Source organism: Martes martes, assembly GCF_963455335.1.
Source record: "Martes martes genome assembly, chromosome: 5".
NCBI classification, from domain to species: Eukaryota; Metazoa; Chordata; class Mammalia; order Carnivora; family Mustelidae; genus Martes; species Martes martes.
Genome location: NC_137892.1, coordinates 33,921,394 through 33,935,968, shown reverse-complemented (window position 1 = coordinate 33,935,968; position 14,575 = coordinate 33,921,394). Strand labels below are relative to the sequence as shown.

The 14,575-nt window shown below is 39.1% G+C and overlaps 1 protein-coding gene across 1 annotated transcript in view; it reads right to left on the bottom strand.

Annotated features, from left to right (window-relative positions):
• EPB41L4A (erythrocyte membrane protein band 4.1 like 4A) overlaps positions 1–14,575 on the bottom strand; it is a 264,629-nt gene that overhangs the window by 18,576 nt on the left and 231,478 nt on the right. The window contains exon 18 of the mRNA XM_080803915.1: positions 7,001–7,120. Coding sequence (XP_080660041.1) covers positions 7,001–7,120 — 120 coding nt within the window. The remainder of the gene's footprint in view (positions 1–7,000; positions 7,121–14,575) is intronic.

The following is a 14,575-nucleotide window of genomic DNA, read 5'->3' as shown; positions in this document are numbered from 1 at the left end:
ATTCATCATGAAAGATCACATGCTAGGTCATAAAACAAGTCTCAATAAATTTCACAGGAATCTTACAGATTCTTTATTTTTATCACAATGGAATTAAATTAGAAATCAATAATAATACTCATGAGATATCTATAAAATCCTCTAATATTTAGAAATTAATCAAAACACTACTAAAAAATTCTAGGGTCAAAGAAATCACAAAAAATTAAAAATGATTTTGAACTACATGATAATGAAAACATTTAGCAAAATATGTGAGATACAGTTTAAACTACAGGGCGTGGGGAATGCTTGCAACTTTACACTTACATTTAAAAGGGAGAAGCGTTTAATATCAGTGTTACTTTAAGAAGATGAAAAAAGAACAAATAAAAGACAAAACGAATAGAAGCAAGTAATAAAGAGTGAAAATCAATGTAAAAGATGACAAAATCAATGAACCCCATGTTAGTTCTCTGAAAAGATAGATTAAGGGAAAAATTAAGAGACAACACAAATTATCAACATTAGGAGTAAAATAGGTGATATCACAACAGATGTTAAAAAGATACTAGAGAATTATTATGAATAAATTTTTGCTAAAAGATAATTGAGACAAAATGAGCAAATACTTTTTAAAGAATACTTAAACCTACACATAACAAGTAAAAATCAGAATGGCCCAATCAATCAATATGTGTTCAAGAAACTGAGGTTGTAATTTGAAACTTTCCATAAAGAAAATTCCAGGCAGAGATGGTGGAAGGAATAATGGTATTTTTTTTTTTTTTACATTCACTATTTCAGAAAACAGAGAAAAGGAAAACACTTGCCAAATTATTTTATTTTTTTTTAAAGATTTTGTTTATTTATTTGATAGAAAGAGACACAGTGAAAGAGGGAACACAAGCTGGGGAGTGGGAAAGGGAGAAGCAGGCTTCCCACTGAGCAGGGAGCCCGAAGTAGGGCTCGATCCCAGGACCCTGGAATCATGACCTGAGCCGAAGGCAGACGCCTAACGACTGAGCCACCCAGGCACCCCTTGCCAAATTATTTTAAATGGCCGGTAAAAATTATTACCCAAACCTGACAAAGATACTACAAGAAAATTACAGACCAGTATTTCTCAACAAAATAATATCAAATAGAATCCCACAATATATAGAAGGGATAATACATCAGGACTTATCTCAGAAATGCAAGGATGTAACATTCAAAACTGAATCATTGTAATTCTTCCACTAACAGAATAAAGAAGAAAACCCACATACTGTCATCTCAGATGCAGAAAAAGCTTGTAACAAAATTCAGACTCATTCATGAAAAAACTCTTACGCTAGAAATAGAATGACCTTCCTCAATCTTCCAGCTACCGCCATACCTAATATGGCATATTGAATGTTTTCCCCTTAAGAAAGAGAACAGGCTAAGGAGGTCTCCGTTCCCACTACTTCTATGCAACACTGTAATTCAACACTATATTGGAAGATCTAACCAGTACATTAAGGAAAAAACAGAAATCAAAAGAAAAAAGATTAGAAATAAAGGAAAGCGGTCTGCAATCTAAACAATAAGACTGTAAATGTGAAAAAAATCCTAAGAATTTAAAAAAAAAAAAAAAAAAAAGCTTCCAGGGCACCTGGGAGGCTCAGTTGGTTAAGTGACTGCCTTCAGCTCAGGTCATGATCCTGGAGTCCCGGGATCAAGCCCCACATGGGGCTCCCAGCTCTGCAGGGAGTCAGTCTGCTTCTCCCTCTGACCTTCTCCTCGCTCATGCTCTCTCTCAAATAAATAAATAAAATATTTTAAAAAAAAAAAAAAAAAGCTTCCAGAGATACAAAATCTATTTAACAAGGCTGCAGAGTGGCAAGATACAATACTAACATAAAAAATAATTTGTGTTTCTATCTACTAACCAACAATTGGAAAATAACATTTTTAAAGGAGAGTTCAGTACTATTAAAAATATTAATCATTTAGGATTAAATATAACAAAATAAATGCAGTAACTCTGTACTAAAATCCAAGATACATTGCTGACAGATATTAAGAGGCTTAAATAAAGGTTAAGAATTTTCTCCAAATTGAGCTATAGATTCAACATAAGCCTAAGGTCTTTTCTTTTTTTTTTTTTTTTTTTTTTTGTAAAATCTAACAACCTGATTCAAAAATTCATATAGAACTGCAGAAGACCTAAAATAGCTAAAGAAATCTTGGAGAAAAAAAAAAATTGGAGAAATGACACTGCCTGATTCAAGTCTTACATAAAGCTATGGTAACCAAGACAACATGGAGGCTTAGGAATAGACAAATAGATCAATGAAATAAAATTGGCCCATATATAGGCAGTCAATTGATTTTCAACAGAGGCTCCAAAGCATTTCAATGAAGATAGTTTTTTTAACAAACGGACCTGGAACACTGCATAAGCACCTGGAAAAAACTTCTCAATATCTACTTCTACCTCATACATGCTGAATAATTAATTCTAGAGGGATGATAGACCTAAATAAAAAGCAAAATCTATAAACCTGCTAGAAAAAGGTATGGGAACATCTTTGTGACTTTGGGGTAGACAAATATTCCTTAAGATGTAAAAAAGTCTTAGGGTGCCTAGGTGGCTAAGTGGGTTAACCCTCTGCCTTTTTGGCTCAGGTCATGATCCCAGAGTCCTGGGACTGAGCCTGGCGGGCTCTCTGCTCAGCAGGGAGGCTGCTTCCCCCTGTCTCTCTGCCTGCCTCTCTGCCTACTTGTGATCTCTGTCTGTCAAGTAAATAAATAAAAAATAGAATCTTAAAAATATATATATATATATAAAAAAGATGTAAAAAAGTCTTAACTATAAATGAAAACAAAATGATATCTTTGTCAAAATTTAAAGTGTCTGCCTATCAAAAAACAAAGGTAAGAACATGAAAAAGCAAAACACAGCTAGAAGTAAATACACATCACACACATATCTGAAAAAGAACTTATACCCAGGCTACATAAAGAACCCTACAAATAAATAATAAAAAAGAAACAATCCAATTAAAACGGGCAAAAACTTAAACACTTTAAACATGAGTAAGCAAAAAGCACCGGAAAATGCGGGTAACATCATTCGTCATCAGAGAAATGTTAATTGAAACTGTAATGGGATACCACTTCAAGCCAAACAGACTAATTAAAATTAATAAGACAGAACTAAGTATTTGCAAGAATGGGGCAGAATTAGGACTCTCATACACCGCTCGTGGGAATATAAAATGATACAGTCTTCTTGGAAATCATTTTGGTAGTTTATTATTACATTTAGTATCGTTAGAAATAGATTCTAACCCAGCAATTCCACCCAGGTATCTCTCCCAGGACATAAGATAACTTACTCCACAGATACACTTGTACAGAATATGTACAGAAACTTTTAACACAGTAGCAAAAAAGTGGAAACAATCTATACACTCATCCAGAGGTGCCTCCAATAACGTTTTACTTTTTCAGAATTTATATATAAAATTTTTCCCAATTTGTTTTACTTGCCCCTATTTAATAAATGTAATTTACTACTGGCATTTAATTGAACTTCGAATGCTCTAGAAATTATTAGAAAAACTAAATGTTGTTGTTAAGACTTAATGCCAAGTCACCAAACCTTGTGTATTAACAGTCCCTCCGAGAAGAAGATTCCACATGGAAAGGGAAAATGTGGTTGCAGAAGATTTACCCATGACTATGCTGCATCCTGATCTTGGGATTCTGTGCCTTTTTTTTTTTTTTTTTTTTTTTTTTAATGATTTAATTTTTTTTATTTTAATAAACATATAATGTATTTTTATCCCCAGGGGTACAGGTCTGTGAATCGTCTGGTTTACACATTTCACAGCACTCATCATAGCACATACCCTCCCCAATGTCCATTTCCCCACCACCCTCTCCCATCCCCCTTCCCCCCCGCAACCCTCAGTCTGTTTCTTGAGATTGAGTCTTTTATGGTTTGTCTCCCTCCCAATCCCATCTTTTCATTTTTTCTTCTCCTACCTCCCCCCAAACCTCCCCACCTTGCATCTCCACTTCCTCATATCAAAGAGATCATATGATAGTTATATTTCTCCGATTGACTTATTTCGCTAAGCATGATACCCTCTAGTTCCATCCACGTCGTCTCAAATGGCAAGATTTCATGTCTTTTGATGGCTGCATAGTATTCCATTGTGTATATATACCACTTCTTCTTTATCCATTCATCTGTTGATGGACATCTAGGCGCTTTCCACAGTTTGGCTATTGTGGACATTGCTGCTATAAACATTCGGGTGCACGTGCCCCTTCGGAGCACCACGTTTGTATCTTTAGGATATATACCCAGGAGTGCAATTGCTGGGTCGTAGGGTAGCTCTATTTTCAGTTTTTTGAGGAACCTCCACACTGTTTTCCAGAGTGGTTGCACCAGCTTGCATTCCCACCAACAGTGTAGGAGGGTTCCCCTCTCTCCGCATCCTCGCCAGCATCTGTCATTTCTTGACTTGTTAATTTTCGCCATTCTGACTGGTGTGAGGTGGTATCTCATTGTGGTTTTGATTTGTATTTCCCTGATGCCGAGTGATGTGGAGCATTTTTTCATGTGTCTGTTGGCCATCTGGATGTCTTCCTTGCAGAAATGTCTGTTCATGTCCTCTGCCCATTTCTTGACTGGATTATTTGTTCTTTGGGTATTGAGTTTGATAAGCTCTTTATAGATTTTGGATACTAGCCCTTTATCTGATATGTCGTTTGCAAATATCTTCTCCCATTCTGTCAGTTGTCTTTTGGTTTTGTTAACTGTTTCCTTTGCTGTGCAAAAGCTTTTGATCTTGATGAAATCCCAATAGTTCATTTTTGCCCTTGCTTCTGTTGCCTTTGGCGATGTTCCTAGGAAGAAGTTGCTGCGGTGGAGGTCAAAGAGGTTGCTGCCTGCATTGTCCTCAAGGATTTTGATAGATTCCTTTCGCACATTGAGGTCCTTCATCCACTTTGAGTCTATTTTCGTGTGTGGTGTAAGGAAATAGTCCAATTTCATTTTTCTGCATGTGGCTGTCCAATTTTCCCAGCACCATTTGTTGAAGAGGCTGTCTTTTTTCCATTGGATATTCTTTCCTGCTTTGTCGAAGATTAGTTGACCATAGAGTTGAGGGTCTATTTCTGGGCTCTCTATTCTGTTCCATTGGTCTATATGTCTGTTTTTGTGCCAGTACCATACTGTCTTGATGATGACAGCTTTGTAATAGAGCTTGAAGTCTGGAATTGTGATACCACCGACTTTGGCTTTCTTTTTCAATATTCCTTTGGCTATTCGAGGTCTTTTCTGGTTCCATATAAATTTTAGGATTATTTGTTCTATTTCTTTAAAAAAAATGGATGGGATTTTGATAGGGATTGCATTAAATGTGTAGATTGCTTTAGGTAAAATAGACATTTTCACAATATTTGTTCTTCCAATCCATGAGCATGGAATATTTTTCCATTTCTTTGTGTCTTCCTCAATTTCTTTCATGAGTACTTTATAGTTTTCTGAGTATAGATTCTTTACCTCTTTGGTTAGATTTATTCCTAGGTATCTTATGGTTTTGGGTACGATTGTAAATGGGACTGACTCCTCAATTTCTCTTTCTTCTGTCTTGTTGTTAGTGTAAAGAAATGCGACTGATTTCTGTGCATTGACTTTATATCCTGACACTTTACTGAATTCCTGTATAAGTTCTAGCAGTTTTGGAGTGGAGCCTTTTGGGTTTTGATTCTGTGCCTTTTGGTTAAACTGTCAAACAGGAGGTCTTGATTCTTCCCGTTCTAAACCTCTCTTTTATAATGGAGCTGGTGGCGGTAGTATTCAAGACAAAGGAAAATTCCTTAACTGCTGCTTTAAATTGTACCTTTTAATTAGGTTCCAGAACAAAAACTTAAGGGAGCAACAGATAAATTAAATCTGTAAGGGTCTGGTACACTGCACAGTGACTACCTGAGGATTTTCTGTTAGAAAAAAACAGACATCACTCATTACGATGTACTACTAATAAAAACAAAACCACATCCTAGGATAACTTCTAGTTAAAAAGTAAGCATCTAAGACTAAAAAGCATCCTTTAGAGCTACATGGGGTCCTGGGGTGTGTACTCCAAGTTCTCTCCTAGACTCTGTTGACCCAAACTGACTCCCTGGTGCCTGGTTCCCTGGATGCCCCCCTTCACCTGCCTACAGTTTGTCTCTGCACCCACTCCCTGGCATCCTTCCACCACCCTATCTGAGACACCAAGCCCTCCTTCCACAAATAAGCAACACCAGACACCTAACCACCTAGGACCACAAAGGGATGGGTAGTTAGTCCCAGCTCACACTAAAAGGTATGCTTTGGCAAGGGGCATGAGGATGAGGGGTATCTAAATCTGTATGATTCAAAAACAAAGACAAAAACAAAAAACCCTAGAAATTTTATCAGTTCAAAAGAAAATTAATTTGGAGGACTGGCAATCTCATCATTACGGGGTAATTGTGCTCACACATGGCATTGCCTAGCAACAGAAGGCACAGGCAAATCCCAACATTGGGGTGTAATGAATCACTCACTGCCTACTGCTCACAAATGGTAATTTAATAGGAAGATATTCACATCTGGTTCAATCTCGAACAAGACTTCAGAGAATTCTGCAGACTCCAATTGAGAGAAGCAGCAGGTATTTCTGCCAACAGCCAAGCTCCAGAACAAAGACTGTTCCTACTTACTTGGTTGAAGGTATGCTTTGTTTAAAAACAAAACAAAACAGAGTCTTGATAGCCTTGTTTTTGACATTTTGTTCTGGCAATGCTCCAACTTCTACGGCTTCAGATGGAATTAATGAACGTCACAAACAAAATAAGGTAAATATGACAAACAAACAATGGGATAATCATGGTGGAACTAAACTCACTTTAGAAGACCTCAAAGAGACAGCCCCATCAGCCCCAGAATCTGCATGCGACTTCAAGCTCAGTGCTTTCTGAACAAAGGTATAAAAAAGAGTCCACATACGAGCGAGATCTATGTCTGGATCGTCTGTTGTTGGGGTCCGCCTGATTTTTTTCCTTTTGTCTCCTTAATACAGCTTCCCACTGAGGCGCTGAATCAACCATATCATTTTCCTGCCGTATTCTGAAAGGAAAGACCATTCATCTCCAGTTAACATTCACACATGTGGTGCTCTATTTCTTGGCTCATTCTCAACTTGCTTTTCCAAATTAAGAAGTTATCGAATAAGTTCTTGCAAAGTTATTAAGAAGCAAAGTTATTTAAGAAGTAATTTTATTAAAGTCACTTAAAGCTAAAAAGATATTAGTTGGATTAACATACCCATAAGTAGATAAGCTTGTATACACACACGCACATATGTATGTGTGTTAGAACATTCAAACATAAATATGTAAGTATGTATTAGTTTCAGGCTTCTATCTTTGGCTTAAAATCTTCTAAGAAATAGGCAAGTCAAGCAAAAAAACCATTTAAAACACAGCTCAGTTTTGACTAAAAAAAACAGTATTGTCTGCTATAGGGCTGATTTTAAATCATGAAACAAAATCTTTTTTTTAAATGTACTAAATCAAAGTAGCAATAAATAATTTTGCTTGAAATGTTCTTAAAAACTCACACTAGTTGTCAAAGTTTTCATGACAGGAAGTGCCAGATATGATCCCCCCACTCTTTTTTTGAGAGAGAGAGAGTGAGGGGACTGGGGAGAGGAGCAAGGGGAGAGGGAGAGAGAGTACCATGCAGGCTTCACGTTCAGCGCGGAACCAATCTCATGACCCCGCGATCATGACCTGAGCTGAAATCGAGAGTTGGACGCTTAACTGACTGCACCGCCCAGGCACCTCCCCCAAAACCCTCATTTTTAAGACAGAAAACTAGAAGTACAGAAAGCTAACAGTGGCAGTACCATGCATTAGCCGCTGAGCAGGCACAGAGCATTCTGAGGATGGCTGCTGACACGGTGACGAGGCAGTGAGGTGAACAGTGAACGCTCAGTGGGGTCAACGCTCAGTGTGGTCAGGGGCCGGGGAGGAAATGCAAGTAAGGGAAAGGGAAATCCAGGGTGGGGGGTGCTGGGGGGCACAGGCACCTGCCATGTGAGATCACAGGACAGTGTTTCCAAATCCTCTCATTTTCTAAAAATAACCTACAAATCTGGATGTTTAAAGTGAACTCTTTCAGTTTTTAAGTACTGACCACCAATACTGGTTGTTAAGATACTGTATGAACCTAACAATACCCATGCATCCACCACACTGCAAAAGTTCTGGACCTTGTCTGTATCAAGTCTTTCTAATAACAAGGGTAAGGTGCTGTGGAGGAGAGGTGGGGAAGTTAAAGCAGTACTGTCTGGAGCGCAGAGCAACGATGTGGCGAAGCCATGAGCATTCCTTGCAAAAATCAAACACCTGGGCACGCCTGAGTGGCTCAGTCAGTTAAGCACCTGCCTTCAGCTCAGGTCATGATTCAGGGGTCCTGAGACGGAGTCCCATGTCTGGCTGCCAGCTCGGCAGGGAGCCACCTTCTGCTGCTCCCCTGCCTGCTTGTGCTCTCTTATTCTCCCTCTCTCATATAAATAAATAAAATCTTAAAAAAAAGAAATACCTGTTATTTTAATATTTAACCTTTTTATTTCTTTATGCTTTTAAGATTTTATCTATTTGACAGAGAGAGAGAGAGAGCACAAGCAGGGAGAGCTGCAGAGGGTGAGGGAGAAGCAGGTTCCCCACTGAGATAGGAGCTCCATGCAGGACTCAATCCCAGGACCCCGGGATCATCACCTGAGCCAAAGGCAGATGCTTAACCAACTGAGCCATCAGGCACCCCTGAATATTTTACTTTTAATTTATGTAAGCTCTTCAGGAAACTGCTCCAGACACTGATGTTCCCAGGGTGTGAGAGAGCAGCAGGAGAGCAGCAGGAAACTTCGAGGTCATCACAACACAACGGTGACTACATGACCATGACTACTTCAAATCCAAAACGAAAAGAACAGACAGACAAGTCTGGAGACATTTCCCTCTCTGAACAGGTATCTTTTGATTGTCCTGTTAACAGTGCTTAGTATAGACTGTGGGGTGGATATTTAGATTTGCTTATAAATGTAAATCAGCACATGAGTAACAGATATCCACTTAAAGACAACGTAAAGCGAATTCAAGTTAAAAAGAACAGTACTTTAGGAAGAAGAAGCCTATGCAAATATCTCTAAAAAGAAATCATGTTAGGTAAAAAATGATCTGTTAACACTTCAAGCCTTTGAACTCGGTTTCCTCATTGAAGCTTTCAATTCTAATGGGCTGTTACCTGAAAATTAACAAGATACAGTCATGGCATGTTTTATAGATTCAAGAACATAGTTCCCTGTCTCAGAGCATGTACAGAGGAAATTAAAATGAATATACACTGCTATGGACCTTAACATAGAATTATCCAGATAAAAATAGGAGAAGGAATACCACTTGAGGTCATAATTATTAATCATTCTTTGCAACAAACACTCCTGCTTGAAAACGCCATGTGCATATACATACACACACATACATGTATTTTCGCAGCCAGGACCTACGATCTCTGAGCCATTCTATATTATGTGACAGTCTGGTGGGGGAGCAGTCCTAGTGTTCAGAAGACACACTCAACAGGAAGGGGTTAGGCTGGCAGGAGTTCCACCCCTCGCACAGGAGCCCACACCTCAAATTGTCCAGAAAAACACATAAAAGCCAGGTCTCCTAGGGCATCTGGATGGCACAGTTGGCTAAGCGTCTGACTCCTGGTTTTCCGCTCGGGTGGTGGTCTCAGGGTTGTAAGATCAAGCCCCACATCAGACTCTGCACTCACTGCAGACTCTGCTTAAGACCCGCTTTCCCTCTGCCCTTCCCACCACACTCTTGCACTGGCTCATGCTCTCTCTAAAAATAAGTAAATATTGATTGATTGATTGATTTGGTAAATCTCTAAAAAAAAAATCAAAAAAATAAAATAAAATAAAACCCAGATCTCCTCCTAACCTTGGAGTCTTTTAGGCCATAGCTTCCATTCTTAGCTAACCTGATACACAGTTCATGGGCAGGACTAAATTTCACAACGTTAAACTTTTTAATCAGAAACTCAGCATCTTCTAATATTTTTCAGAGGGCAAGCCTACCAGCATGGCAAACAGACTTTTCCCAGAGGATAGACATTTAAAAGGAAGCACAATTTGTATATACTCATTCCCTTCCCGTGTGGATTTCAGCTGGTTCCTTTCATATTCAGACTTTAACCTGATGATAAAATAATAAAACTTCTAAGACATGACCATGCAAACTTCTGATAACTTGCTAGTAATGAAAACTGAATCAGAAAGGATTTCAGACTATGGCATGTACCTTTAACTTCTTTTTCTAATGGAAAAGTCTAAGGGCCTTGAAACCCTGTCAGTTAATATTCACAGGTTTCAAAGACAGATGCCCTCTACTGGTGATACTGTTTCATAAATATTCTAACAAGGCACATTAAAAATGTAAGGCTCATTGGAGAGTCACAACAGAAGCACATTTTCTCTGAGTAATGGGTTGTGTAGCTGCCTTAGTCTGTAATGAAGTTTGAAATTACACCCTTACAAAAGGCCTCTGGTTAATGGAGCCTCATTACAAGAATGAAAGTGTCACTTCTTCCATCCCTGAACTGCTCCAGAAAACACAGGTGCTACGTGGAAAGGAAAAATCCTAGCCCTAAAAGCAAGAATATTATAATGCTCAATCCTTAAAAGGCAGGAGTGAATTGTTCTGTGCATGAGAGAATAAAGAAATAGACATTTAAGTAAAAGATGTCTTCTCTAACAAGTTTGCCTTGTGTCATTTATCCTTAGGTGCGGGATATACCAGTGCTGCGTTTTTGCTCTTCTCCTGCTGTCTTTTAATTTTGATGTAGAGATTTATGTTTTGAAGAATAAAAACACTGCAAGCATTGTATCGACATAATCCCTTTTAAAAAGTCAAATGTGCTCTCATAGGACAGGTAGGCATGACAGTTTCAAGGGGAAAAAAGGAGTCCACTGTCAGTTACACTGGAGATGTACTCATTTTCAAATGTTGCATTTAAAAAAAATTTTTAATGATTTTATTTATTTATTTGACAGAGAGAGAGAGATCACAAACAGGCAGAGAGAGAGGAAGGGAGGCAGGCTCCCTGCTGAGCAGAGAGCCCGATGTGGGGCTCGATCCCAGGACCCTGGGATCATGACCTGAGCCGAAGGCAGAGGCTTTAACCCACTGAGCAACCCAGGTGCCCCCAAATGTTGCATTTAAAAGTGAACCTCAAAAATGCTAAGTGCTTCTTTCATGCACTCTTCAAGCTAAGAACTACATTTCCCATATTTTGTCCATTTCCTCATTCACAAGTAAGGAGAGTTAACAGTTGTGTTAGGAAGACTATCATAACAAGACTTCTATTTTTTAATTAATATATAATTAATATATAAGGGAGACCACTGCTTTAGAATAAAGCATAATCCAACGATGTTTCCGAATATGAGAATTCTAAACGTTTCCCGTATGGTTCACCAAACTCGAACATCCTACTTTTCCAGATGACCTATGCAATTTAGATTATGACTGCACTTAACAATTAAAGTCTGCAAAAGGTTTTGAAGACGAAATGCCATATAATCACCTGATAACAATAATGAAGATAATGACTATCCCTGGTCTCTTCTTTCTTACTTCCCAATTACAGTTCCGCCTCTTCTATGAAACTCCTTATGTTACCAAACCCCATGGATCTCACTTGGCCCTCTACCTTTACCTGGGCAGTTTTGTTCCTAACAGAACCTTCCTTTCTAGTAGTTCTTAAGTCACTCCTTGTTCGCTGCGATAAAGACCACATTTAAGGCTGAACCTGAGAAAGCCCACGGAGCTAATGTATGACAAAGCTTCAAGATGAACGGTGCTCCTGAACTCTGCCTCATCCCAGCTCCAGGCAAATTGCTTATCTTAGGTCAAGTCTGTCTCTTCATCTACCAAAATACTGCAAAGATCCTTTCTAGCTTTAAAACTCTACGTTTTCTCTCTTTGTGTTTTATTTCCAAGCCAGTGAGACATGTCGAAACCAACCTCTCTTCTTCGGCGATAGCATAACCGTCCAGACAATTGCTTCATATGGCCACTCCATCGCTAATATTAAGCCTGCGGGTCCCAAGTGATTGTGGACTTGCGTTTCTCATCAACTCATTCATTTCTGGATCACCTGCTATAAACCAATCTTCATCTATTTTTTTCAGTAATTTTTCTTCCCTGGGGAAATTTATGTTGGTTCCAGGCATCTGTCGACACACTCCCTGAAGACCAGCAAGCAAAAAATTCATTTGCTTTTCCCAACCTACCCCCACCATCAATAAATTATTCTCATTTGCCCTTAAAGGTGTTTCTGTCTCTTCCATTTATTCCTTATGCTCTCCCTACAAAAATGGGCTGCCTTTGGTGCAATTTCCCTTTCAAACTCTTTCTGTTTTCGTAATTTTGCAACCCACTTCGCCCTCGAGGGCTCAGTAATCTGACAGCATTCCTCGGTTGCTATAACTTTGTACTAGTAGAGTCATCTCTGTCAACTTTGATTATGCTCCGGAAACCCTAAATCATCCATATCAAATACCTAAATCTTGATAGGACTTATTAAAGTGGAAATCAGTAACCCTTGCAATCTGCACCATGGTGAACACTGTCTGTTTTTACTGGCTTTGGATGAACTGCCCTCTCCAGACCCACAGTTTTTACCTTGCTGCAAACAAGGGACAAATGAGGGACAGGGCAACAGAGAATGCTTTCAAGGGGACTTTTTTTCAGGCAATGAGGAAAAACTACCCACTGGTTTAAGCTTGCTACCATTCAAAGCCCATCCTTTTCCTTGAGGCACAAGGATAATAAGTTGGGGTCTTTTGCTGTTTTGTTGTTGTTGTTGTTGTTTTATTTAATGACTCTAACAACCAGAAAACTCTACCAAAAGCTTCATCTTCTAGATTTGCCCTACTCAGATGTATCATCCCTGTAAGTTGGGAAGACAGCTTTTGTCTTCCTTTCTTTTTTGTAAACAATAACATAAGAGAATTTGTGGAATGTATTTATTATTTAAAACCATTTTAACCTATTATTCAGACACAGATTCTCAAGACACCTAAAAGGCAAGAAGAAACTCTTACTACACCTGTGGTGGAATGAATTCGTTAGAAATACTGACTTTTTCATTAGAGGGAGCTGGGCCCCATTTTACAGATGTATCGGGGACTTCAGATGAAACTGAGCAGTGCTGAACATTCTCATTCATCTAATAATCTCTGCTTATTATGCAAGGCACATTCCACTTTTTAAAGCACCTTCATTGCCTCCTGGATACTTACAAACCTCTTGTGAGGTAGGCAAGGCTGGTATTATTCCATGTGTGTGTTTTGGGGGGGGTGGTACTAAGATGCAGAGGGTAAAGTAACCAGGAACTCACCACTGTGCTTTTCCAAGTAGGGTCACACTCATAACGCAGGCTCCTCTCTTCTTTGCTCTGTGTTCTACTGTGTTAGCGCGCACACACACACACACAGTCTCACACACATTACTCACATGTTGATAACGAACATGTCCCAGGATAAAAGGAAGGAAAACCCCAAATGGTCCTCTGCTGCCAATGTCCCCTAGTCCTGCTCTCACCTGAAGCCGCTCACTTCTCTTGCTCTTTTAATCCTCTCCAGGCTACAGTTACTTCCACATTTATGCTTATGCTTATGCAAAAGACACCACACAACTTCTCCATCACTGCCCCCCTGACCCCCTCCAAATCTCCCACCTCAAAATCCTAAAAGCCTAGCAACACATCAAAGCTAATGACTAAGTAATCCACAGAGTCTCCCCAGTGAATGCTCGAAGGACTGACTGCCTGTTTTCATCAATAGCACAAAGGATATTTTGCAGACTGGTTTCTTCGGCTGTAAAGGTATTTTATTAAGCTCAAGGTATTTTAAGGGAAATCTCGGCTTGTGAAAGGTTTTACTCTGATAAGTCTACTCCCTTGGTTCTCCTTCAACATACACCCCGGGCAAGTCCAGAGCAAGGCCCAGAGGCTCAGACCTTTGGGGACCGGCCGGCTGAGCCTTCTGATCTCAGGTGCAAGACTCAAAATTCCAACTAGTGAAAGCGGGTATAATCGAATATTCACACAGATCATTAAGCTTCATACTGCCTTGTACTTGCTAGGTTCCCAATTTGATGAATTTAGTCGAACCGATTGTTTCACAAATCAGTAGAGCAAAAGTAGTCATTTCTAAAGAAAACTGAAGCATTTTAGTTGTTAATCCCACCAGTGAATTGAAATATCAATTTCATTTCCCATTATCCATCTATCCTTCACTGTTTCGATCATAAGGATCCCTTGATACATGTTTGGGGGTCACAAAAACACCCCCTTAAGAATCTGATGAAGGCTACAGACCCTATCACCAGAAAATCGTATACTTGGAAATACAGAGATTTTTTTTTTTAAATATTACATTTATTTATTTGACAGAGAGAGAGATCACAAGTAGGCAGAGAGGCAGACAGAGAGAGGAAGGGAAGC